The sequence below is a fragment of the Fulmarus glacialis genome, unplaced genomic scaffold (assembly GCF_000690835.1).
Source record: "Fulmarus glacialis isolate BGI_N327 unplaced genomic scaffold, ASM69083v1 scaffold25805, whole genome shotgun sequence".
NCBI lineage: Eukaryota > Metazoa > Chordata > Aves > Procellariiformes > Procellariidae > Fulmarus > Fulmarus glacialis.
In genome coordinates, this window is record NW_009214104.1 from 34,923 (window position 1) to 62,502 (window position 27,580).

The 27,580-nt window shown below is 44.3% G+C and overlaps 1 protein-coding gene across 1 annotated transcript; it reads right to left on the minus strand.

Moving 5' to 3' along the window:
* Nucleotides 1-27,580, minus strand: CEP170B (centrosomal protein 170B; the record flags this gene model as incomplete). Its single annotated transcript, XM_009578450.1, is given in 15 exon segments — nt 1-714; nt 1,951-2,002; nt 3,380-3,473; nt 4,040-4,128; nt 5,702-5,845; nt 6,403-6,441; nt 10,325-10,484; nt 12,698-12,947; nt 16,188-16,231; nt 16,233-17,946; nt 19,419-19,527; nt 19,722-19,910; nt 21,961-22,724; nt 25,873-26,349; nt 27,479-27,580. Coding segments are annotated over 15 exon segments (4,463 nt in total), but the record flags the coding sequence as incomplete, so codon positions are not given.

Here is a 27,580-nt window from a genome sequence, read left to right on the forward strand (position 1 = left end):
TGCACAATCATTCTGTTGGATTTGCACGTTGATTCCAACAGAGTTGTAACGCTTCACTTGTACAAAAAACAAACAAACAAAACCAAAACAAATATAGTACCAAAAAGAGTGTTTTTTAAATTGCGCCTCATTACAACTGAATAATTATGAACAGGCCAATGCAAGAACACTTTAGCTTCGTCAGTATTGAATGGAGCGTATGCAAAGCCTGTTTTCTTATGGCACACTGGAAGAGTGAGTGAATAATTTTCTAAAAATCAGTTTGCCTCTATGCTGAGTATGTGCTGCTCCACAGTGCTAGTCTTGTTTAAAAGGCATACACAGACTTTCCATTCACCCTCACAGCATAGATTGGGGTTTTTTTGTGCAACGTGTTAGCAATCTAAACAACTGCTCCACACAAACTGTCCACAAACCACTCATACACAATACTAATGCGACAGTAGATTACAATATGATAGCAATACAAAATATTGTATCAGATCACATATTTCTCTCCATCTGGAATGAAATTCGAATCTTGTAAGCTAGAAGACCCACAGTTCGATTTCTGTGTGTAGTTTCTCATCTGTGCTGGGGACAAAGTCTCCAGTGTGGATCCAGAAGTGTTAGCAGTCCTGACTTTAGTGGCTGTAGATTGTTTTGCTGCAGAAGATACTTTGTTACTGGCAACTACATCCAAGTTTCCAGTAGGGTCAATGATAGCATTTATGACTGGGGGGAAGAAAAAAAAAAAAAAACACCAACATAGACATATTAGCAGCACTCAGCAGAGTTTCAAAACAGAAGGTTGCTCCCTTCATTTTGAAGGCAATAGAACTGTAGGCAGTACTCGTGTTCATTTTAGTCACGGTATTTTCTTCATTAATACCTTCAGGCCTAAGCAGCTTTAACAAGCAAACCTCTCCCAGACTCAAGCTACGAGGACATTCAACGTTCTGGTTAAATTGGTGTCCTGGTTTTGGCTGGGGTAGAGTTAAATTTCTTCCTAGTGCTGTGTTTTGGATTTAGTATGAGAAGAATGTTGATAACACACTGATGTTTTCAGTTGTTGCTAAGTACCTTGTCAAGGACAACTATCCTCTGCTACCAAGCTAGACTGGGAGGAGGGAGCACAGCCAGGACAGCTAGCCTAGCTGGCCAACAGGGTATTCCATACCATGTGACGCCATGCTCAGTATATGAATGGTAGGCGTGATCCAGGAAGTAGTGATCGCTACTTGGTTATCGGTCAGCGCGGGTGGTGAGCAATTGCATTGTGCATCACTCATTTTGTATATTTTATAATTATTATTATTATTTTCCCTTTTCTGTTCTATTAAACTGTCTTTATCTCAACCCAGTGAGACTTTTTCTCACTCTTACCCTTCCGATTCTCTCCCTGTCCCACCGGGGAGGGGGGGAGTGAATGAGCGGCTGCGTGGTATTTGGCTGCCTGCCAGGTTAAAACACAACAATCGGAAAAGCCAAATTACAGCAGCCAAATGGCAAACTCTTAGCAGGAGCCAAAATGACACCTGTATGTTTTTATATGTCTTTATTAAGCTTCTAGATGATGCAAGAGCTTGTCTTGCCTTTTCTGTTGCACAGAACTCTATGTGTAAAATTCAAGTCCAAAAAGCACAGCACAGCTTCTTGGCTGAAAGAGCTGCTAAATATTATTTCAGCAGAACAGACCTTTGCCATTTCATCTTATGGGAATATGCTAATTACTACAAACAAAGCATTTCCACACCAACAGCTTCCACACTGCAAAAGTCAACAATTTTCTTAAAAATTGGCAGCACAAGATAAATCTACTGTTCATTCCATATGCACTCTTCAGAGAGCACTATGCGAACAAACTAAACTTCTGCATCCTTTCCCAGCTTTCACTGGCAAATCAAGCCAATTTATTTTATTTTGTGCAACTTACTGGCATTTGAGAGGCAAAAAGTTTACATGACCAACCTTCAAGCTGTTTTTGAACTCTCCTGAGCTCCTTCAGGATAGAACTGATTTCCTAGAAACAAAAGCATCAGAATGGAAAATTAAGCAACAAAGTATTCAATTGACACAGGAATCTAACCTTACTCCTTCTGCCTTATCTGATCAAGAAGATTCAAAGTCAGTTCCAACCTTGCTTATTTAACAGAAAAGACAAAGCTAGTATCCACGAAGATGATCAGAGGGATGGAACACTTCTCCTATGAGGAAAGGCTGAGAGAGTTGGGGTTATTCAGCCTGAAGAGAAGACTCTGAGTAGACCTTATTGTGGCCTTTCAATACTTAAAGGGGGCTTATAAGAAAGATGGGGACAGACTTTTTTGTAGGGCCTGTTGTGACAGGACATGGGGTAGTGGTTTTAAACTAAAAGAAGGTAGATTCAGACTAGATACAAGGAAGAATTTTTTTATGATGAGGGAGGTGAAACATTGGAACAGGTTGCCCAGAGAGGTGGTAGATGCCCCATCCCTGGAAACATTCAAGGTCAGGTTGGATGGGGCTCTGAGCAACCTGATCTAGTTGAAGATGTCCCTGCTCATTGCAGGGGGTTTGGACTAGATGACCTTTAAAGGTCCCTTCCAACTCAAACCATTCTATGATTCTAGGATCTGTATCTAGGTGCATCTGGTCAGTGCATGGGGACCTCTGCTCTGCATCATTTCACCAAGTGCTACTACACCACCCAGTTCATAGCCACAGTGGATTTTAGATTTGAAGTGCTAGCCAGATTAACTGTACAAAGGCTCCTCCACATCCTCCTTAATACCAATGCACAAAGATATTTGCAAACTTAACTCCTAGACCAGACAAAGCAATTGGCCACATATATACTGCTGTAGCACCGAGCTACACAGGTCCTGCACAGTTATATGTATGCTTAGCATTAACCATATTTACTGGGTCCGTTATTGTACTTAAATCCCTACCGGCAGTCCCCATAAACGACAATAAGAGGTCATGGGAGCACGAACACCACCCTAGGGCTGAAGCTTTTTTATTGCCCTCTTATCAAACTGTTACAGGTGAAGAAAACAAACATTCATGAGAAACACCTGTCTACAACCGAAGTTGTGGCAACTACATGGTAGGTGATACTTTGCTAGATGTTTAAATGAGGCCTAATGACCTTAAACTTGAACATCTGTTAAGGGACTGGGTCTTTGAAGATGAATCACAAAGGAGGAGGGGAAGAGTTTGGTGAAACACAACAGCTGGAGGAACTCACTTTGTCACACTTCAAACAGCAACAAAACCCAGCAGTTCAACACATGCAAATGGACTAGAAATTTCAGAAATGGATTTGAGAAGGGCCAGAGCTTGGTTTTTTTTTAGTTTCTTACAAAGCTTTCATGGATGCAAGCCTTCGGTATGTCACTTGTTCGCATGGTCTTACCTTGTTTGATGTCTTCAGAATTGGCACTTCGTTTTCTGAATTAATTTTGGCCTCCATCTCCTCCCAGGTTCTTTCCGAGTTTTGAAACAGAATCCTACAGCACAAAAAGCAGAGCAGGTCTTAAAACTGCCATCCAAAAGCTGCTTGTTTAAAATACTTAATTATGACAAGATGTGGCAACAAAGGAGATTAGTGGATTAGCGACCAGAAAAAGCGCCTTTCAGTTGATTTAGGAACAATCCAAAGTCCTTCCCTAACTTATGTCTTCTAGAGCAACAACAGGCTTTGAAGAGCTTTCACAAACCTTGGTGACCTAAAGGCTTTCTAAGAGCCTTGGGACAGGGGAGGAAAGAGGAGACAATCCACCAACAGGAATACATTTTCTGCTAACTCTTTGCACAGGCAACATTTCAAAGTTAAGGCATCAACTGGCATTAGAAATCCAGCATTAAAATTCCAAAGGCCAAACATATGAGGAAAAGAGATGACAAATAATCATGTTACCTCTCGTTCACTACACGCACAGTTTCCTACATCTAGATTCCCTGCATCTTGATAACAAGACTTTCCATTATAACAATGCATTATCTTCCACAAGTAGCAAGCCAACAAACTCAGCAGCAAGTCAACATTTCAGGCCAGGGCTAAAAAGTTACTTACTTCATTTTTTCAGCTAGGTTTTCTGTATTTTCACGGATTGTATGTGATAACTGGGACACTGGGTTCAACATCAGATTGTCAAAGATTACCTAAAACATAAGGGCAGATCACAGAACTTTTAGCAGACATGGCATATTACAAAACTGGAAATTTTTACAGTAAATGACCTCCACTGAAACATCTTCATCTATGGGGATGATATTTGAAGTTCAAGGAAGATTAAGATGACATGCAGCTTTGTTACAGCACTTTGGCAAAAAGATTAACACTAACTTGCTTGGATTTTTTTTCTTGAGGAGCGTACAAAGAGACAGTTGTCTGCAGTAAGATAACTATTTAAGCATTTCTGAAAGAAATGCTTTCTAAGCCTCACAGGCACCTCCCCACCAAAAAAAACCCCAAAAGCCAAATCACAATGCAAGAAGTCGCACAAGCAGTCTCACTGAAACTATCTAATGTGATTTATATGAGTTCAAGCCACCTTCACAGCCATGTAATCCCACCATGTTACATTCTGCTTTATTAAAAACAACAACAAAAAAACACCAAACCCCAAATATTCAAGTCCCGTGGTTCAAAAGAGCCCCCAGGCTTCTGCCATGAAAGCCCACATCAGCTGGGGGCATTCTGAACCTGCATCTTTTATTCAGCCTTGGCATGTCTCTACAGGGGAGTGAGGGATTGCTTCAAGTCAATCACAGGACAGGATCGGTACCAGTGGCTCAGCCCAAGTTCCCCTCCGTCAGCCTGTTTGAGCCACACTCCCCTTCCAGAGCAGCAGAGTGACTGTGCTGGAGCCCAGCTCTCCCCTCCTGCCTGCACTGCCTCCCCGGAGCCTCTGCCCCAGCTCTTTCCTTCTCAACCACAGCCAGCAGGTAGAAAGCAAGCAGAAGCAACAGCTGAGTGTTGCATCAGCAGCCTGCTCCTCCACTCTCCGTCACCATCACCCCGTTACAGCCCTTACTCCGACACCACCCCCAGCCTCAAGTTTCAGGCCAGGCTTCCTCACCCTTTAGCATCATCCCAGCGATTTCCAGGTTACCCTGCTCTCTCACCCCAGAACAACTGCATCAAATTGCACACGTTGGAGGGAACGACGCAGAACAAATGGCTTGCTGTCTGCACAGCATGGCACAGCAAGCCAGCTGTGCGACGGCACTCGAGCCCAGTTGCAGAAACTCCTCATAAGGTCCAGATCCTGCCACTGCTGCTCTATGGGCAGCTCTGAGCAGCATGCCCATTGAAGAAAAATAAGGTGCCTTTATTAAGAACAACTGTTTTCATGCCATGATTTCTTGCCATTAAACTATTGGTACTGCAGATTTCAAAGCTGAGATTTTTGTGTTTTTCTTTAAAAGAGCAGTGAAATAGCCTAAGTGGGCTCTGACACTGAATGCCTCCTCCCAAACAACAAGTGACCAAGCCTCAGGTTTTAATGGAGTTTTACACAAGAGAGGAAACTTCCAGTCGGTATTGGAAAGAAGGGTGATTCTGTTCCTCTTTTTTTCTTTTTTAAACACTGTTTCTATACCTACAAGCCAGGGCTTGAAGTTAATTTTTTTTTCTTTTTTAGTAGCCTCCTTTGGCAGCTTAGAAAGAGCAGGTATACATACTGCAGCTTAAAGCAATGTCATATATAAAGTAAAGAAAAAGGTGGCCTGCCTCCTCACGGTTTCTTGTCCTCGTTTTTCTTGAGGGATCCTCTTCTCTATTATCGTTCATATTTTGGTCAAAATCCTTCAGTTCCACTGATCCCGGAGGCACTTTCTGGTAGTTCAGACTTGCTTCTGGAATGTGCTGCACCAACTTGGAAATAATGAGTAATGAGTCATTAAAAATTAGTAGGGAAGGAGGCACACAGGCACTCACTGCAGGTATTGCAGATTTTCAGGCAAGCCCCAGAGGAACACTGATTCATTTAGGTCTTGTTCAGACAGGTATGGGTTCCTAAGCAAATTACTAGACCCCAATCCTGCAAGCATCTACCCACTGGAGTCATCCTACGAAACTCAGTGGGGCTATTCCACTTTATAATTTTGAGACTTGAGCACGTAGTTGAAAAGTACATCTTTGCCTGATTTGAATTTAGGCTAAAACTCAAAAAGGCCCTGTTTTCCCATAACTTATGTTTTAATATGCAACATTAAAGCCACAATATAATTAATCAGAAACCATTTAGTAACACATGGAAGAGATGAAAAAGCAATACAAAACCACTGATAATGCAAATAATTAACAAGAAGAACAGAAAAGGCAAGACACCTACTCTGTTTGGTTGACTGACAGACAAAAACTCTAAAAGAAGGGGACGAAAGTAACAGCGACAAGACAGAGATACAAAAATAATGGGATGGAAAGTGCACCTGAGATGGATATGCCAGCCGAAAAGATCTACGAGCAATCTGTGTTAAAACAGAAACAAAGAGATCAACGCTAGTGAATGACTGTGACAGCAAGTATCAAAGAGAACACATGGTTTGGGGTTATTTCGGGTTGACATTCCCAAAAGCGCATTCCTGAGGACCAGCACTCGATGCCCACCCCCCCGCATGCACTGAAGCCCACAGAGGTCCTGGTCACCAACCAGTTCTGCAGAGGCGGTCTCGGGCAGCTCCCCAGTTACTTCGAAACGGACTGCGCTGAGTGAAATCCAGCAGCCCTCCGAGCACAGAGAATGGGCTAAACATACAGCCCAGGAGGCTCTTTGGTTGGCAAAGCACACAGCTCTTGCGAGGCAACCATGTGCCATCCAAGGTCCAGGCTCCCCACACTCTATGCAATAGCACTTGGGTTATACACAGGCAGAAGGTATGAGAAATTATGGTACAGGGGAACAGCAGCCAAACTGTTTAGCTAATAAGCTTCCCTTTTTTAAGCATCCTTTCGTGAAGTGCAGAAACAGTAAGTTAGGCTGCTTGCAGCGGTGAAACAGCACCAGAAGGGAAGGAGATATTCCTACAGTCCAGCAGTTCTCAGCACAACCAGTTGAAAACACGGTAAGGACAGGACCTGCTCCCCCATCACCAGGAGATTTTCATATGTGACCTGGTCCGTTCTCATGCTTTCTGTTCTGTCACACCCGTAAGCATTTCCTCTCATCATACCAACACTCATACTGAGTACGTTAAACAACAACTTAACAAACACAATTGAGCCCTTAAGTTTTTGCTATATCATTATGAACTTTAAAAAAAGACCAACCAAAAGAATTTCATGCAGGGCTAAAATTTGCAGAAGTGGCCAGTGATTTGGGATGACCCACTTGACTACGCTTGCAGCAGTCGAGCTTTCACAGTTTGACTGCTCGGCTCTGCAGAAAGCTGGGTCCTGTAAAACCTACACACCCACAATGCAAGGCATCCCAAACAACCCGTGGCTTTGGTAAACAGGAATCATGAAGGTTTCACCCTTGCTGAACTCTTGTTTTGTTTTGTTTGGGTTGTTTTTTTTTTTTTTGCTTATTTTGTTGCAGTACTCAGCTCAGTATGCCAAGAATCTAGGTTATTATAAACTATACAGCTGAGGCTACAAAAACAAACAAAAACACCCCAAACATGCACTTGGGAAACTGAAAACCTCCCTGGCAAACACCCAAGCCAACACCGGACCTGAAAGGACAGAACGTGAAGAATAAGGTTTAAATGTAAGGCTTCATCTTAACTTTTAAGAGAACACTCACTATTTTAATCTTTAATCAAGCTTTGTAATAAAAGTAATTCAAAAAGCAATTCATTTGAGGCTGAGAAATGCTGTGCCACACACTGGTCCAAAATGAAGCTTCTGGTATGGCATTAAACCCTCAAAAGCGATTCCAGCATCAGTACTTATTTTTCCTGCATTTTTTCCCACTTCATTAGAATAGATATAAATATTTAGTAGTAGAAAATCAAGAGCTAGCAGAATAGCATACAACACTGCAAGAGCCAGAGCAGTATAACAGACAGTCACACAGAGCAAACATTTCTTATTCACATACTTCCTTTTATCAGATGTTTCAATACATTTCTATTATAATCACAGCAGCTATTTCTCATCACTATGTCCTTTCCTAGAATATTTAATATAAAGTTGTTTAATAAACACTCACAAAATTCACAGTGCTTAGCATCACACACACTGATCTTCAGATATTTCCTAGCAACTTCCCTGCATTAAGCCAAAATAATTATTTTAGCAGACTCAGCAGCACCTAGACTGAGGCAAGCGTGTTCACTGATTCTAGTCCAGTTCCAAACACGAGATGTGTGTTTATTAAACCCACATCAGTTTATATTGCTCCCATCCATAGCACGACCCCCAAGATGCACCGCTCAGGATTCCAAGCTATTCAGGATTCAGCTCCACATCTTAGCATTGCCAGTAGAAAGTCCTGCTGATTTAACCTGTTCCTGGCTATCGCCAACATAGGGCAGCTCCACTGATGCATGGTGGCATTTTGGGTGTAATTCAAATGGCCTCCCTGCTGAAATCACGGTGCTATCCAACCCTATTTGGAGTGAGTCTAGTTAAAAGCCTTTATGGTGGTTTCAGCCACCACTGTCTGAACACACCAAAGGTTATGGCTCCTGATCTATCTTCATAGGCTCCTACCAGTGCTTCTTCATTTACACCACTGTAAGATCTCAAAAACTGCTCTAGCAGTGGGTAGGTACCGGCAGCATTACCCAATGTGTGACACAGCCCTGCATTTGCTCTCCTGGCTATTGCCAAGGGGCTGACTGGCACGTCCCACACAGCGCATGGCAGCGCTGCAAAGCCACATCGCAGAGAAACCCTCAACTCGCCTGGGTCCAAGCAGTCCTGGCTTTGTGATCCTGCAATTCAGCATCACAACCATGTGCTTCGGAGCCCAATATTTTGCACAGAGTAGAAACACTGTGTTTTACAGGTGTTCTTCCTCTAGCAGCAAAGACACCCCTCTGTATGAGCTGAAGGGTCGTACCCTTCAGTGGCACTCGACAAAAAAGCTGATTTTCTGGAAGGAAATGGGTGCTGAGTACTGGTCATTACCAACCCACAGCAAACATTTCATTTGCAAGTCAGAAGTAAGGTAGATTTGTTACCTTAACTGCTCAAAAAGAATAATACAAAAGGTGGTTTTGCAGGTGTGGCACTTTCATGGAAACAAAGCAATAAAACACTTTCTCTCAGAGCCTGAAGTTATTGCGAAACATTTGTGTGCTGTGGCTCCAAACGGCCTCAGGAAAAAACCCCTCCCTGAGCAGTTGACCTCAGTTTAACACAAGCACAGCCGCACTGGCCTGATCTTCTGGGTATCTCCCTAAACTTCTGCTTTGCACCTTCAGTGATGAACACAGCAGGGTCACAGGGCCTCCACCTACTCTCTTGGCAGGGTAACAGGTTTGGTCCTCAGCTTTGAACCCTGCTTAGGACAGGTCTGCAATTCTCACAACAAAGACAACAGAGGGCCAATAGGCCCATCTGAACAGCAGATAGAGTGGTGTATTTTTTTTAAGCCCACGCTGGTGGTAGACAGGAGGGAATGTGGATTTAAACAGCAACAAAGGCAACTTTGTTTTAGCAGCTGGAGCCTCCTGGTGACCTGGCAGCCAAGTTTGAGCTGAGGTGAGTCCCCGTGCTGCAGCACTGGTGAGCCAAATTAAGAAATCACCTCTCTCCTCCCCACTCCAGTGCAGACAAACTGTTACACAGTTCAGGAGGAAGCCACAGATTCACCGAAGAGCTGCAGGACAGTACTTCCCAAGCTAACTGCCTTCCTACTTGCCCACCTCGCTGTCTGGAGAGCAGAGTCCCTGCCCTCGCCCATTAATACACAGATGGAGGGAAGGGGTTCAAGTAACACCTGCACAGCATTTCAACAGCCCTGGCAGAAAGAACACAGCAGAGGTACAAAATACACAGCTGATACAGAGCATGCAGCCAGAGCACGCGGTGAGTGCCTTGTCTGCAACAAGGAGGGAGGCTCTGGCTCCCTGCCACAGCAGCGCAGCACACTCACTCCTTCCTGTTCCTCAGATGCAAACTTCAGGGACCAAAGTCTGACTAAAGGCCATGAGATCCTTAGGAAATAATATGACTCCCACCTCTTGCAAGGCTGGCCATGGCACAGAGGAGGGCAAAATAAAAAGAATCCTCAATAGACTGCAGTCAATCTTTCTGGTGGTGTTTTTTAGGAGGACAGGGGATGAGGTTTTTTTACAATGCTGCAACAACTGGGGATGCTGCCCTGGTCTCCCACCACAACCGTACCCCGCGTACTTACTAGCATTCAGAGGCAGAGATTTTTGTCGTTCGGGATCTTACCTCTTCTCTTGCTGATATGGTGGAAGCAGGAGTGTTGGGCACAGAGCTGAGGGAGGTGCTTGGTCCTGTCCCCGATGAACTCTGTGAGTCCCCATCTCCAGCAACATCGTGAATCTCTCGCGCAAGGATGGCCACATCCTTCACCAAGGTTTGGCTGAGCCTAAAGCACAGGGCATGCAGCAGAGCCATTAGGACACATGATACAACAAGCCTCATATTCATAAAATACAAAAAGAGGAGCCACAAAAAGTTTGTGGGAACTATAACCTCTGCAGAGACTAGGGAAAGCAGGGTTTTTTTGGGTGCCTTGGCAGAGTGCCGAGGAACATTCTGGCTGCACACAAAATAAATCCACTCCTCTCCTGAACGCAGCTTCAAAGTAGAGATTTGATAAAAAGCAAATTCTAGTGACTACACACTACCAGAAAGTATTGGAGACAATCCATAGAGAAGCTTTATGTTATTGCTCCCCCACCCATCCACTCTATTTCCTTCTTTTTATTTTTTTTTTTTTTTTTTCCAGAGAACATAGTCAATTTTTCTTCTTGGGACTTCTTTATTTTCCCTTAAAAAGCTCATACAAGGAAAAAAGCTTTTTTCTTTGTTATTTAAATAATAAAACCTCAAATTCTCTTTCCTTCTTCCTTATGGTTTATAGACTGTAAATCAAAATATGCCTCCACATTCTCCAGAAGGGCTGAGAGAATTACCCTTCTGAGGTAAGCAGGGTAAGCACGGCATACCTTAGAGGGATCTGGTTTTCAGAAACCAAGTCTTGAAACTTCAAGCCCCTTGACAAGTGTCCAGTTAACACTCAGCAATTGCAGCACCCTGCTCTACTTGCTCTAGATCTCAAAAACAGTTTCTAAGCGTCTGGATTGTTGCTAGCAGACCTTAAAAAAACCCTCTTCAGACCAAAAGTAGCTGTTGTGGTAATTCTAAAGAAAAGATTCTAAGAGAAGAAAAATAATCTTCCAGCTAGCTAACTTTATCCGAAAGACACTTTCTTCTTTAATTTGAAAAACCAAGCAATGTAATGAAACTGTCAGTTCATCAAAACATTTCCTCAGAAAGAAAATGCATAATTGAATTAATAAAAAGCAGTTTGATCTGCCTGCCTAAGGTGCCCCCTATCCATGCTGGTTTGGATACAGCTGTCACTGAACGCATCTATTATGTGATTCACTTACTGTAAACAAGTGGCATTTTCCCTTTTAACTCTCTCTGACTCCTCTAAAGCCCTCCCAGTTAATTTGGGAGCAGCAACGGAAATCAGAACTGCAATTACGAAGCAGACTCTGTGACCGAGCCCTGCAACGTGCAGCGCCAGACAAGTCTGACGCAACCATTTATTTATAGCTGCTGCAACCCGAAGCGCTCTCCCGCGCTAGGAACGCTGCTAGGAGGGAAGCCAGCGTCTCCCACATGCACACTTCATGCGGTACAGGTAACGCAGCCAGGTTTGAAGGCTGACACACTTTCTAGCAGCCTGACAGCAATGCTTACACAAGAAAAGCCCTTTTGAGATCAGTGTAGCAAGTGATACGGGTGACGTGGAAATGCTGACCAAAAGCAGACAGAAGACGGCTTCGTCTGTCGAAAGTATTTCAAGTATGGCCAGTACAATGGAAGACCAGTATTTCTGGAAAGTTGTCTTAACACAGTTGCATATTAGAGATGTCAAACCTCAAATGCCACTGTTTAAAAAAAGAATCTATTTGCTTTACTGCTGAGGTCCTCCAGGCAACCATCAGACCACCAGTATACAATGTATCCAGGGACATCAAGCTAAGCAACAACTCATTTATACACAGGGCCCAGACAGATTTTCGTGTTTGGATTCAATTGTGCCAAGCAAAGAGGTTTCTGCCCCGCAGCAACTGGTTACTGCTCCCTCATCGGCTTCAGGCAAAGCAGCTTCAACAGTTTACATATTCAGTCTTGCTAATCCATTTGACTTCCTCTGCAGAGAATTAGGACAGTTCACACCAACCGGTCCATGCACACACAGTGACTTCCAGCAGAAAGCAGAGATAAGCAGGTATAGACAGTTACATCTTTTGACAGACTTAGAGCTACAAGAGGAGACCCATCCACAGCCTGAACAAGAAACAAACCAAGATACAATGCCCTGCACCTTGGCATTTTCTAGAGAGAAGGTACAACCAGCACAGCCTAGCACAGCCAGTAAAGCCTCATGAAAACCTTCCAAATCTCAACAAGCCTATGTTCAGATATGAAGGAGAGGGAGGGCACACAAACAACAGGAGAGAGTGCCTCTCTTTCTACCTCCACACCTGGGCTTGATTTGAACACCCAGGAAAACTCAATCCATTTTCAACATGTGGGTCAATACATAAAGCCCCACCTCACCTGGCTATTTCTGCTATCTCTGCTGTTTGTGCCATGAAGTTGTAGGGGTCAGGGTGGTCATCAAAATCTTCATCGTCATCTGTTTCTCTGCCATTGTGCTTCTGCTTGCTCAGCCCAGAGCCACGTATCCTCGGTGTTTGTGTGGCTGTTGAAGTATGGGAGCGTTTGTGTTTAGGGGAGCTGTGATTTGAGCCATATTCTTCCTCCGAAGTAGAAGTGTAATCTGAACCCTGTGGTCTCCGCCTTGATGCTTATAAAAAATGAATTGGTTTCAGACCAAGGAAAGCAGTAAAGAATAACTACAAAAGGGCAAAAAGGTAACACAAAACTAGCCCAAGAGCACAAGGAGAGGAGAGTTTCTGTGCAGATTTTAAGGTAAACAGTGCATTTGCAGAGCTTATTTCAAAATTGAGCACTTCTATGGCTCCCATTCACTATAAAAATTTGGAGTGGGAAATTCCAATGGAAAAGCAAAATGACTGTGTTAACAACTCCAATGTAGTAAATTATTACCACAGACTTGGCTTTCCATGCACAGAAGCTCTGTGTATAAGTAGCACACATTTCAGACTCCTCATAGTCCCACAGAAATCCTTCTCTAAAAAGAGCCCAATTTTCAAGCCTGCAGACACCTTTCCAATTAGCTGCGAGTACAAGCAAAAGGAGGGTTTTTCGAGTGAAGAACAGACTACAGTGCTTGGCGTTATTCGCAAAAGTCCACACCGCCATGTTCGCCTCCTGCCTCGCAATTCACCATTAATGACACTCTACGAGAAAGCGCATTCACGCTGTCAGGACCGGCTTCAATCCCTGGAGCCAAGTGGAAGCTGCCCACTTATCCCAACCAGTTCTGCAGATCTGTAGACACCCAGGTCCTCCTTGCATGGGAAGCATCGAGATGTCCTTATTTGAAAACTGGGCTCCTGGTGCTCGCTGCCTCACTACACTCTCTACGGATACCGTTTATTCCCTTTCGTCCTTCCTTGGAGAATGAAGACCTCCAAACACAGAACAAGCCAAGTTATTTAAAATTACACCACCTAAAAGCTTTACGGCGTTACCAAGATTATCATAACGCTGAACCACTGCAAGCAAATTAAGCTGGCATCTTAGATCATACAAACAAAAGTAACGAATTTGGCATGTAAGATGCAGGTAGAAACTAGAGATAGTTACTGTATAGTGAAAAAGATATTCCTAGACATCGCTATCTCAGCTGTAGCTATATAAATGTCTTGGCTTACAGAAAAAAATAAAGTTGCTCATATTCCATCAGTAGAGATATTTTTTTTTTAAGACAGGTTTAGAATCAAGAGGTCACCCTGTCATTGAACAGCAATTTCAAAATGAAGAGCCTGATTTTCCATCCCTGTACGCCAAGCAAAATCAGAATCAACTCCCTCAGTACCATTCAAATTACACTGAGTAAACAAATCGTGTACACAGAGGAGCTGGGGAGACAGCCCTTAGCTTTCAGAATTGGTAACTTGGATTATTCTGATGTTATCTGTGCGTTTCACATAAAGTTACTTCAGATGGCCCGACAATCTACTGGCATTTCTTGTCTCATGGCCAGATAGTTCATTCTGTTCCTCCGTTAGCGAGACTAACTTTCTCCCACTGCGAGAGTTGGAAACTATTGTGGTTAGCTAAACGCTTTAAGAAATCCTTGAATAAATCAGCCACATCTGCCTCCTTACTCCCAAGGCTCGACACTCAATGCTTTCAAGGGTTATTGTATCATGCTAAAAAATGTCTTGATGGCACAGCGCAATAGTTCAGTTTATCAATGTTTCACTTTTGCTCCAGGAACGGGGTGCTAGGTGTTGATTCACTATAACTATAATAGCTTTAGTATAGGAACATGCATCACACACTTGGTACAGCACGATGAAGCATCAAGTACACTAGTATACTTAGAGCTTGTGCAAGGTCCACAATCCTATCAAGGAATTAGGAGGTTAGTATTTTAAAAGCAACTAATTCAGAGAAAGGATTAGCATCATCTGCTGCAACTATGCATAAGGTGTTAGCATGCTGCTACAGAGCTCTGGAAATCAAAAACCAATTCATTTAAACCAAGAACTGGCCAACACTTATCATTTTCTCCAAATGATTTGAAGCCTGTGGTCCAAAGGCAGAGGAAGTGCAAAGAGTGCCTCCTGTTTGGAAAACTCTGACCACATTATTTTGCTTTAAATTTGTTATTGTTTAACAAGAAGTCAATAATAGCATCATCTCAAAAAAGGCAAGAGGAAAGACTATACATACTCTTTTAGCTTATTCACATTCTGATTTACATGCATATACAAACGTGTAAGAAAAAAAATCATTAAAACAAAAGGGAAGCTGTTGCACTAAAACAATCCAAATCAAAACAAGCTGCAAATAACATTTTTAGCATGCAAAAAAATGAATACCGCAAGAAGAATAGTTATTTCAACTGCATGAAAATATAGGAAATGGACACATCCAGAACTCTAAGACCCCTTACAAACACACAGATCTGCTGAAAATAGCATCCCTCTCAACAGGCCTGAGAAGCCCAGCCAAAGGGGTTCTTCCTGTCTCTTTGGCCCCCCGTCATTCCTAAAAACCTAAGCAAACAGATCTGCTTTGCCACATCCATGGTAGGTCAAGGACTACGGGTGGAGACCAGGACTTAGAACAAAGGTGTTGGGGACAATCTCTGATTATCAGTTACCATCTTAGAGTTGTCATCTGCATTGTCCCCACTTCTTAATTAAAGGCTGACTTCAATGTGATAAATGTTGATATTGCAAGGGTCTGTTGAGTGCACAGCTACAGGGCAAGATAGCCCCCAAAACTCTGCCTCATGGGAAACATGACTGTGCACCTGCCTTACCTATGGCAAAAGTGAATGAAAATTCACAGTAGCGGGAATCTCTTGGGGCAATCAACATGTAGTGTCCAGTTCCACACTTGCATTTACAGGAAGAACAAGGGAACAGCCTTCACAACACAGGGACATTTATTTCTTGTTCTCCTGTTTCAGATGCCTTCAAACCTGCCACCTTGGACATCAGCTGTCATCAACACCATTATAATCTCTCTGTGAGCAAGCTTTGAAATCTTAGAAGTCAAAGAAAAACAGAACAGAACTCCTTGTAGCACTGGAAAGGCATTAAATTTTATGGTTTTGACAGAAAAATGGCTAACATGCTCCTGTAAAATTGCAACTGCTTGTTCAGAAAACAAAGTCACTGAAAAAAAAAAAAAGAAAATGAAAAACAGCTATTTGCAATATCCTCACAGACAACACCACAATAATATCTCACTGGGTATGAGAGATGCTCTGCTGTCTCCAAACCCACAGGAAATCTCAACCTCCATACTGCTCGTTAATGCAGACTTTTGTACTCACCGATGCAGCACTCGTATTACTGAGATATCAATCCTTGGCAACCATGTGCAGCCTATAAATCAGAAAGAGGGCAACAGAGGAAAAACATAAAGCATGAGCACTTACTGGACGAGGCAGAATACTTGACACTGCTTGAACGGGTCCTGCACCTTCGGGGGGGCGGCCGCTGCCGTTTTCCTCGCAGCAGCTCTAACCTCCGAAACACCTGTCTTCCGATAGGACTCCACACTCCGGCCCGAAAACCCCGACTTCGACTGCGCCGTCTCGGAGTCACTGGGCACCGTAAACGAACCTGCCCGTTTCCTTGGCATGGCGAGGATGTCCAGCCGGGAGAGCTTCTTCGTCTCCATGGACTGCTTTGGGCCCGGAGCAATGGCTTCAGGGTTGGAGGCCATTTTCTCAGCATCAACACATTCATTGTCCGAAGCATCTCCCAGCCGGGCACGACGTAGCTTTGAGGCCCTCGTGGGCCGCGGGGTGGATAAACTGTTGGAGCGGGTGAGAACTTGCTGGATTTTCTGCACATTCGGGGTCGTTTTGCTGTGGTCCTCCTTGGTGGCCTGAGTAAAAGGCTTCCTTCTGGGAACCGGCCGGGTTACCGAGGGCTCATGGTCAGACACGACCGCGTCAGGGACCGGCAAGTAGGGCAGGCTTGAGCTTCTCTCATCGTCCGTGAAGTCAAGCGACCCCCGAGCCCCAGCGCTCCGCTTCATCTGGAAGCGTTTGGCGGCCTCCGCACGATTTGATGCCTCTGGCGCTTGCGTTTTCCGTTTTTCCGTCAGCCTGTCCCGAGCGCTGGGCTGCCCGCACTGGTCCTGGATAGACGGCGTGGAGGAAGATTTTTCCTTCTGCAAGCTCGCGACCACTTTGCGTTTCGGGGCGCTCGTTGGGACGTTCTTGCCGCTCACCAAGCTGACCGTGCTGGCGGTGTCCACGTCCGAGTCCCCTGACAAGGAGTCCTCCAGCTGACCAGCAGTTTCTGAGGGCTCCAGCTGTTGGCTTTGACCAAGTAATTTGGCTTCCAGTGCTGCCAAGGCCGTTTCAGTGTCCTTAAGGAGAAGATGAGTCTCCTGACCAAAGTCCATACGGGTTGACCGAACAGCCTCTAAGTCTTTAAGCAGAGGGTGACTTGAAATATGCGGGAGTTTATTTTGAGGAACACCACTGCTTGATTTATCTTTGGTAAAACTTTCCTGTCTAACAAAAGATGATGTTTCCTTTCCTGCCACGTTTTCCTGATCTTGAGGAAGACTCTGATGAAGGGAAATAACCACTTTTCCTGCTGCATTAATGTAAGCACTAACATCTTTGACTGGTGGCTTCCCAGGAACAGGTGTGCCAGCAGACTTGAAGGAAAACTCCTGATCCTTGCTGTCCTTGTCTGCTCGAGCATGGGACACGCTCAGAGAGAGCTTCGAGGGAATCCCCACATCGTTGCTGTCATCACCAATGTAGAACGAAGTAGAAACTGGCTCACTTACAGCTCTCACTTTTGAGACCCGGGAGGCTCCTGGCTGCCGGCTCTCTGATTTTTTTTCTTCTCCCATCTGCTCTAGCATTTTATTGTTCTCTTTCTTGCCCTTTTCCATGCTGAAGCCATCATCAGATCTGCTGGCATCGCTGAGGCTATCTGGATCCAAGTCTTCTTGGATGAAGAGGTGGCTGCTGGGATCGCCATAGGCTTCCACGCAGTGGTCCTTCACGATGGTTCTCTTGGTAACCTCAGAATAGGACTCCTGGCAGACCAGGACCGTGGGCGTGGGGCTGTCTGATTTATCGCTTGGTGGGAGTTGAGGAAGAAGGCGCCTTGTTCTCAAGGGCACAGTGTTTTCTGGTTCCCCAGGTTTTTGGGCTACACTGCTTTCTGAAGAGAGTTAAGTGAACAAGAATCAACTATTGTACAACTATACCACTTCTTTATTTATTTAGGAAGAGCTTGCTCCTGCACAGTGCAAGTCCACAAAAGCACTCACAAGACACATGCTTAGAACTAAGCTTTTATGTAATATGAACACCAACAGGGCCTGGCTGGTGGTCAGTCCCTCAGGTTTATCAATACAGACACTTAAGGTAAAATTGTACTTAATTCCTTTGCTGGGTCAGAGTGCTCAACACCATCCCTCTCTCAAGGTAGGATTTCAGATTCATCCTCCCATAATATACCTCTTGGTATAAGCACGTATTTTGGAGGGTAACCGCACTGCTGGCATCAATTTACCATAAATCAGGCCATGGGAAAAAGTTGAAAAGCAATCAGACAACTCACTGCAGTGATGCAGTGTTTTAAGTGCCATTCTACACAACATAGGCCATTTGACTAAATAGACGGTGTTATTCACAGTAGAAGTTCTCATATGATCATATCCCACAGCAAAGTCTCAGGAGAAAGACCCTATAGCAATGAAGAGGCTCTGAAATAGAGCTCACCACCCCAGTGTAGGTGGGCTTTTCAGCATGGACACACTTCATAGAAAGGGTGCTTTTATTTCTCCCATGCCGCTGGCCAGGACTTCATATCTGATACCGCCTTTAAATACCTGGATAACTGGTTATTTGACTATGGTAATATTTCAAACACTCTGGGAGTCAGGTTCTCACACAGTGTGAGAACAGTGGCAATGACCTCTGAAACAAAGGTTTCTTCTGATCTTTACTGAACCTACCTATAGCTGTTGATGGCATGAAGACAATGACAAATATTTCCAACCAAAAAAGTTGAAAACGTTTACAAAAGCCAACAAAGTGCTCTTCTCCCTTTCTCCCTTTCTCAACAGGACCATGGGGTCTGTAAGTTGTCTTCCCAGTTCTGATGGGAGCCTGATCTCCTCCCGCTCCCCTTCTCCCCTCCATACCCATGATCTATGCTGATCTCCATGCTTCAAACCTGCCGCCTGACAGCAAACCCCAGAACAGCCTAAAATTCTCAGCACAGCCAGATTGAGGAGAAGCACACAAAAAAAGCACAAGTCAGTAATTAAGTCCAAGGCAACTTGCAAAGGGCTTTCATCTGGCATCATAAGGCAGTCTAAAGAATTACTACTAGGGGCTAGTTAACACCCAAGGCCCTTACGATCTTTCTCCTTCCCATCTGCCCTTTAGTCACGTCAAACGTAACATTTAAGAACTTCTTGGATGACTCTGAAATGCAAACCGGAGGCTCTCTCCATCTTTACTCCACTGGGAACGATTCACTCTGTCCTTCCCATCCCCAAATACATTAGCTAAACCAGAAAATAAGCCACTGCCAGACACACAGAAGCCCTTAATTCCTGCTTTTCATATCATCCTGGCTTACATTCAGTCACTTTCAAAAAGTAATGTCAGGATGAGACTTACCTGCACCTCCATCACCCTGCCCAGAGACAGATCCAGAGTCAGAGTAACTGTCCGCAAGGCTCGCCCACCTAGACACCCACTTCTGACTCCCTTGAGATGCTGCAGACATCTACAACAAGGTGGGAAAGGCAGTGTCAGAAAGAGGGTTTGTAAACCAAATCCTAGCCACAAAATCCCTCCTCTCACACACACATCACTCAGTCTCCTCAAAATGGAAATCAATCTACGCAGCACATTTCCATCCAGACAGAAAACCCACCTACACCTCCGCCATCCCAGCAAATCCACCTGGACTGCCCATACCTGCGCATCAGCCTGAGACCCACTCACAGCTTTTGAGGCAAATGCCTGGAGCAAGGGTGACTTCTGACTAGTGCCATTTTCACTGATTAGATGCTGGTGAGAACTGGAGTCGTCTTTTTCACCTTTAATTATTGGTCTAAAGGCTGAAGAGATTCTGGAAAATTCAGGTGACTCAAGAACACCAAAAACCTGAAAAGGTGTTTGCATGGGAAAGATTAAAACCCAAGAAAAGAGGAAAATCCAAATCCACAAAGCATTAGTCACACACAAACTATGATCCCAAAGGGCCAGAAACGCTCGCCAACGCTTCCGTATAAACTAAGTAAATCCTTTTCTTCTCTACTCTGCTGCTGGCAGCAGCAGCTTTAAATACACTTATTCATAGAATCCCACTCACGCCCACCTTTTCTCTCACCCTATTTCGGTGTGTTGCCTTTAACAGTAGTAACTTTCACTGAAAAGGAGTCCCTTTGCAGCCCTGAGAAATTTAGGATGAGTGTCAGGAAAGCTATTTACCAGCTAATTCATGGATAATTAGAAAAAGCTGGGGAAGCTCCATCTCCAGGGTCTTTCATAGACTGTAGCAGCAAGTGGGCTGAGCAAAGCAGCCTTGCACTGCCATGTGAGGACCTGGGAAAGGATGCACCTCAGAGAGAGCTGAGTGTTTGAGCTAGCTGGCCGAATTCCCTCTGGAGATGAACAGGCTTTCTTAGGGGGGTGACCAAGATCCATGCCTCTAAAAGGCTTGTTCCTCTTCCCTGACTAGAAGTAGTTCAGAGGAAGATGCCACCATGGATGGTACCTAGGCTGGGCAGAGATAGCATAAAGTTCTCCACTCTCACTTCTATTAAAAAAAAGTGTGTGCGCAATGGTGGGGGAATAAAAAGCAGAACCACCTCAAAACTTCAGCAAGTCCAGAATTCATATAATCTTTCTTCCACTGAGGTCCAGTTATTAGTTGTTTCCCAAGTGGCAGGTCTGCACTGCACCAAGTCTACAGCAGTCAGGAGCAGAACTTGGCCAGCTTGCCTGCCCGAGTCACACAGCTGCCAAGACTACTCCCCAGAAATAACTGTATTTTTGTGGCATTTTTCCTTATACTTCCCCACCAGAACAATTAACCATCTAATGTCAGGACGAGGGCCTTGCTGTGGCTTAAACACCCTACCCTGGAAGCTTCCGATCACATTTCAAGCAAGATGTAAGGAACAAGTGTAATAAACAAACAAACGAGGGAAGCTAGATCCAGGCTCACAAAACATTGTATACAAAGCTCTAAAGCCAGGTTCAATTAAGGCTTCCTTTAAACCTCACCATCCTCCTGCCTACACTTCACTAAATCTTCATAACAACTTGCCAGTTTTGTTTTCATAATAGACCGCAGATGAAAGTTAAACCTGAAAATCAGCCAAACTTTGGTTTGCCCTGCGGTTGCTTAGTTGGGTGGGTTTTTTTAAGCCTCTCCCTCATCTCTGGGGTTTTGTTTTTAGGCTATCACTCATTCTGCAAAATCCAAACAAGTATAGATCCATCTCAGATTGCCTCTGCCCTAGACAACACCCTTTGCTATCTCAACTAGCTGCCACTTGCCCTGCCAGCAAGCACTCCCCTTCTAACCAGGCACAGCCAAATACAGAACCACCTACCACTAAGGCTTGCGAAGGATCAAGAGCACCAGTCCTTGGCCTGCATTTCCTTTGGCCTGCCATGAGATGCTGCATCAGTGATGGGCTGCAGCTCCCGTCTTCGTAACAGCGGGCAGGAGGTGATGCAATGCCAAGGCAGAGGCTTGGGAGCAGTCCTAGAGAGCAGAGCTGCTCCCAGACATGGCTCTCGGCAGGATCAGCCTGATCTTTATTCTGTTGTTGCCTTTCCTCTAAACAGATGGCAAGCCCACTCTTGCACTTTTGCATCCAAATCCCATTTTGGAAGCAAGGCAGCTCTCTGCTGTGGGCTTATCTTGCCCTGTTGCAGTCTGTGGTTTTTTTGTTTGTTTGTAATTTTGTTGGTTTGCTGTGGTTTTTAAAGACCAGTATCACAGTTTGTTGGGGCCTATCCTTAACACAGGTCACCTGGGATGATTTCCCACCCCTAACCATAAACCCCCGCTGCACCCAATTGAAAAGGGAGCAGTCCTCCACAGCAACAGCTAATGAAGTTAAGCCCTCCAGCACAAGGTGCAGAAGCCCAAGCCTTCAGCCCTAAGCTCACTGGCCAAGCACACAAAAGCAGCATTTACCTGATCTATCATTTTTCGAGCTTCCTCCACCTCTTTATCCTGCGACTCCGTCTCAATGGTGTATGTGCCTGTCTCACTTACGCTGTCTTCCTCATCATTCCTCCTGCCCTGGGCAGACTTTACCTCTGGAGGTGGAGCAGAGGCAGACTCTGGTTCTGATGATATAACCACACATGGAGCTACCGGCATGGGCAGAGGTGCTGGTTTCTCAGCGCTCGGCTTCCCAGACTGAGCAGTCTCCCGCAAGTACTCGGCCATAAAATCCTGAGCCATTTTAGACTTCCTCCCAACACTTCCGTAAGTTTTGGCTGATGCTCTGGAAGCAGAGGAGGACGAAGAGTTGATCCGATCCTCTGTCTTCTCCCTCTTGAAGGAGCTAGTTCTTTGGGTCCCGGAGGAGCTGTTATTGGGTTTGCCTGCCTGTGCCCCGAGGTGGGACGGCGGCACCGTATTTCCCAGCTTCTCTGCTGGCAAAGCATTCTTGCGCTTTTCAACCTTGGTCTTCAGCCCCGGATCGGTGTCACTCTGGGAGGAGTGAGCGCTGTGCGTGAAGGACTGTGACCGTTTCTTCCGTGGCGTGTCCTCGAAGAACTCGATGACGAAGGCCTGCTTGTTGTGCAGCATCTCGTGGGGATCACGCCTCATCTGGCGCTGCAGCCTGGTTTGCTCCGTCGCACGTTCGCTGCCCGTCGTTGTTTCCTTATCTGCCTTGGGTGCCACAGGGTCTTCGGAGTCGCTCTGCGTCCCGTCCTCGTGCCTATTGCCTGGAAACAAGGTGTGTAGATTTGACTTTCATATTCTCAGTTGCTGTGGCCCTGTCATTATCTCCCAGTTGAAATTTATCATTTCAGTTAAAAGCAAAAAATGCTATAGGATTAAACAAAGACATCTGCTGTGGTACAGGGATTGAGGAATCAAAAGAGAAGGCAGCTGTCTCCTGACCCCACTTTTCACAACTGGTTGGCTATCAAGTTATTAAAAAACAATTTAAAAAGTTATTCAAAAAACAATTTCAACCCCAAGGGTTTCTGATTTTGTAATGCTGATTGTTTTAGATACCTAATGTTTTGTTTCTTTCTTTTTTTCCATTTAAATAAAAATTATGATATCATTTTGCCATTCTGCCCAATTACTGTAGTCTAAGATCACCTCATTAGGTTCTCTCTGTTACAGAGCAGAAATATCTCTGCAGGATCAGTAAATAAACCCCGCACACTGCATCCCATGAAACCAGACCCCCACGATGAAAGACCAGATCAGTGCGTTACAAGTGCATGCCCCTCTGAGCAGCCACGTTACCTACAAGGGGAAATAAACCAGAGGCTAACAGAAAAGTGAATTTGCAGGATTCTTTACTTTTCCTGAAGATTTAAGAATCACACCATGACACCCCCATGAGTTACACCATCCTATCACCAGCCAAGCAAAGGCTAAATCATTACTTAGAGTTTACTAAGCTTAAGGTAAGTTCGTAATTATTTTCACTTACGTTAGCAACAACCATCTTTACAACCTTCTCTATGTATCAGTGATACCTGCCCCTCAGCACCTTAGTTCAGGACTCTCAGAAAGTTAAGTTAAAGTAAAACAAAAAGTTAAAAGTAAACCAAAAAACAAACCTTTTTTTGGAGAAGGAAACGGGTGTGAAGGCACACAACACGATTCAGTCAACGACCAGGAACCTGTCATCGGGAGAACGGGGAAAGAGGTCTCTGCGCTCTAGACTGTAATATGCAGCAAGATATACTGGCTAAAATACCACGTGTTTGAAAGGAAAACTGCTCAAGCTTACTTTGCAAGTTCTCCAGACACATGGGTGAAGACCATTTATTACCTCAAGTTAGCTGTGAAAGATTAGAATTTAATACAAGATCCATTCAACCCAGGAGTCAGTCCTCTGAAGAGTTTCCTAACACCCTCATGAAGGAAGCCAGAAAACTTTGCATTGTGCCCTGAGGGCTGATAAGCTTCATCTTTGGAAGGGAAAGTTCTTAAATTAAAGGGTCTTGGCTAAGAACTCTGCTGAATGCAAAACGGTGAGGACACAAGGAAAAACACCCACCATTCCCATGGATGCCCCAGCAGAACACCACGCACATCCCCTCAAGCTGCTAAGACCTGAACTCTCTAGCCTCAATACTAGGCTCTACATTCACCACATTGTTCCTGAAAGTGAATAAATGTTACTAATGAACCCCGACGGTGGGTGTCTCTCATCCGGAAGACCCAAACCTGATAGGCAGCCAGTGGTAGCCTCCAAGACATCTTCAAAATTAGCCCTGCCAGAAGAACATGTTACACAGCTATCGCAGATAAATGATACCCTGTCCTCTGCCAAAGCAGAGGTGGATAAACTCCTCAGGCCACCAACACTGCATGTTTTAATCAAATGTCCAAAGAGTTGATTTCTTGATATGCAAATTATGCATTAAATTACCTCAGCTTCTTTCCATACCTTATGGACTGTAAAGAGGCAAGTGCAGTCAGTCTAGTATTCCTGTGCATCACTCAGGAAAATCCTAGGATGAGCAGCAGCTGCCTAACTCTCTAGCTTTCTCTGAGAGGAAAGAGCAAAACTACTGAAGCATATTTCTATCCCTGACAATGTTCTCCAGCAAGTCAACAAAATCCAGTATCACAATAACAAAAAAACCCCAACCCAAACCCCAAAACCCTCTATCACACACAGTGGACTGAAAATAAGACCCTAAATAACCAGGCAGGGCACCTCAACACTGTCCCTTATTGGGAAGACCTAGAAACAAGCAATGACAAAAAAACAGTTCAATTTCCATGCCATGCCAAACCACAAGGCTGGATATGTAAGACCTTTTTGACTGTAGGGGCTCCTCAAAAAACTGTACACAAAACAGCAAGTTGGAGGTGTAACAGGTAAAAACTCTTCATATTACGAGGAGGTTTTTTCCAACACGGACCAAGCAAATACTCCTTTAAGAGAAAACAAGGTATTGCTCTCATTTAAGAAAGACCTCAAGCACAAATAACCTTCAATATGATTTCATCAGTTAAAGTTGCAGTTCAAAATGATAGCTCTTCCAGAGGCCTGCAAGGCAGTGAGAATGCAGGAATCAGTGGTCTCCTCCTAGCTGTTCAGTGCATGGCCCAAGAGAGACATCCAAGCAAGCCCAAATCTTGCAAAATATATTCAAAGTCACATGAGAATCATGTGAGTCCCACCAGCTGCACTGAGAACTGGGCTCCAAACTACACTTCAGACCTTTGAAAATCCCCAAAGAATTCCGCACAGTGACACACTGAACAGGACACAGGTCCGCGAAACCTGAAGTTTTTGAACAGAGCAGGATGTTAGAGAAGCTTTAGTTTAAGAGAAGAAACCTTCTTCTACAAACACAATAATTTCCTTCATTGTGATCATGTATATCGCAACTCTACCACGAGTCTCCGTGTCAGGACTTTTGGTCATCCAACCAAGTGACTCTGGTCATTACAGCCATGAGGATGATCACACTTAGCCTCTTCTGGACTACAGCTAAAAAGAAAAGTCATTCCTTCAGCTAGGAGAAGCCAAGAGAAGAAAATCCACTGAAATACCTATGTTTACCAGCCTGCCTGACCACAGGAAAATTATTTTAGATGTTTAAAAATCAAAATCCTTTTTTCAATCACTATTACTGCTGAGCTGGCATTATAGATGTAGAGGAACCAGACTGAAGTGTCCCTAGGCCAGCATCACACATGACTTCAGGGCCAGGTGAAGAGCCTGCCAGCCAGATTCAAAACCATTAACAGTCATTAAAGAAATATTCTTCATCTTGCAAATTCCGAGCAGAGATAATTAAGTCCAGTTCTCCTTGACAGGAGAAGGGTTTTCCCCCTTTATTATGCTGCATTCACATGGCCAACAGAGAACATGACAAGACATTCACTCACCTTTAAGTGTCCTCACATGAACTGGCAGGTCACTCTTTGTACTGTACACATCATCTCCTGGAGACTGCCGTCTCATCAAGCTTGGGTCATTCTGGACAAGCCAGTCAGCCACTTTGCTCTCTGCTGACATCACTTCTGTATGAGCTGGTTCCTTACTATACGGTCTTCTCTGTCTGAGCGAAAATTTAGTTACGTGGTCTTTTATCTTTATTTTACCGGGGGTACCATCATCAAATTCAATGGTGAAAGAGGCATGACTCTGTACAACAGGGGTTACTACAGCATCTACATCCTTTGTTGGGATCTCATGGACCTGTGTTTCTGGAGATTTTGATGGCTGCTGAAATTCTTTAGTTGGAATCTCAAAGTAACTTGGCTCTCTCCGGAAGGCAAACACAGACTGTTCTTGGGCATCTCTATAAGCAGAAACATTACCATTCAGTTCCTCTTCATGTTGGGTTATCTCTTTTGATCTTTCTACAAAAGGGAAAAAAAAGGCAAGAAAACCTTAAATTCACAAACATTAGCTGAAATGGGTTAAAGAAAAAATACAAGTTCTGTTTTAGATAGCTTTGTACTCTGGCCTCATCACTGAAATCGGTGCTTACTGCACTGCTGCGGTCTGACCAACATTTGTTATATTCACTTTGTCCTTTCTTCCATTGCTCCCCAAAGAGCTGAGCAAACACACATGTACTGTTGCATGTTTTGGCAGAACCTATGTGGTTGGTGGCATTTTAAGGTTTCTGTGTGCCTGGGCTGATGTGGAAGGAAGATAGCCTGTTTCACTTTGCTGAATTCACTCACACGCACACCTACTAAAACCTTCTACAGTTCAAAGGGAAAGCTTGAGTATGTAAAGCTAATCACAGGTGTGTTTTTGCTAGACCAACACCTAATTCTGTAACATCACCAAGGATAAAACCACATTTTGTCAGTATAACTCAAACTTCTTGGCTAGAGGGTCACTTACTTTATTTCAACCCCTTGGGAGGGCTGCTAATCACAACCCCTGTCTGCTAGAAAAGAGATACACTGCACGTGCATCGAAATAAAAAAACTTCTTTGTGCAGTAAAGCATATGTGTGATAGAAACATCAGGTTTACTGCACAAATGAAAAAAGATGTATCTTCCATGCATACAGATTCACAACAACAGGAACGGTAAGACTAAATGGCTTCCAAGTATGATGAGGTGAGAAACAGATTGCTTCTACATCAATCAAATCCAGTCAATGCATCAGCTCTTAAAGTGCCTCTTAGATAGGAAACTCCTGGGAGACACAGTGCATAGTTTGTTCAGGTGGGCTGCATACGATCACAGATACAGCACTGCTGTTTAACTAGGTCCCAAGCAAGCTTAGCGAGGCCTTTCTCATACATACTGAATTATTCCACAACTGCCATTTCTAACATTCAAATATTTAAGGGGAAACATTTTAGTTTTCCCTTATTCTGGTTTCATTGGCAGCAATCTACACATAGGAATGTGCAAATACGAGTACAAAAAAAGTGGTAATTAAAGGCTTCACACAGTAAAGATCAAAAATGTGCAGAAGTTTTGTGCCCCCCCCCATCTTCTCCCACCCCAAATCACCTCCATTACCTGAGTAATGTTCCTCTTGCCTTCTGTCCTCCTTGTTATTTGCATCATCTTCCCCCCACCAGGAGGGCTGCCCATAAAGAGGGGTGCGGTAAGTATTGGTCT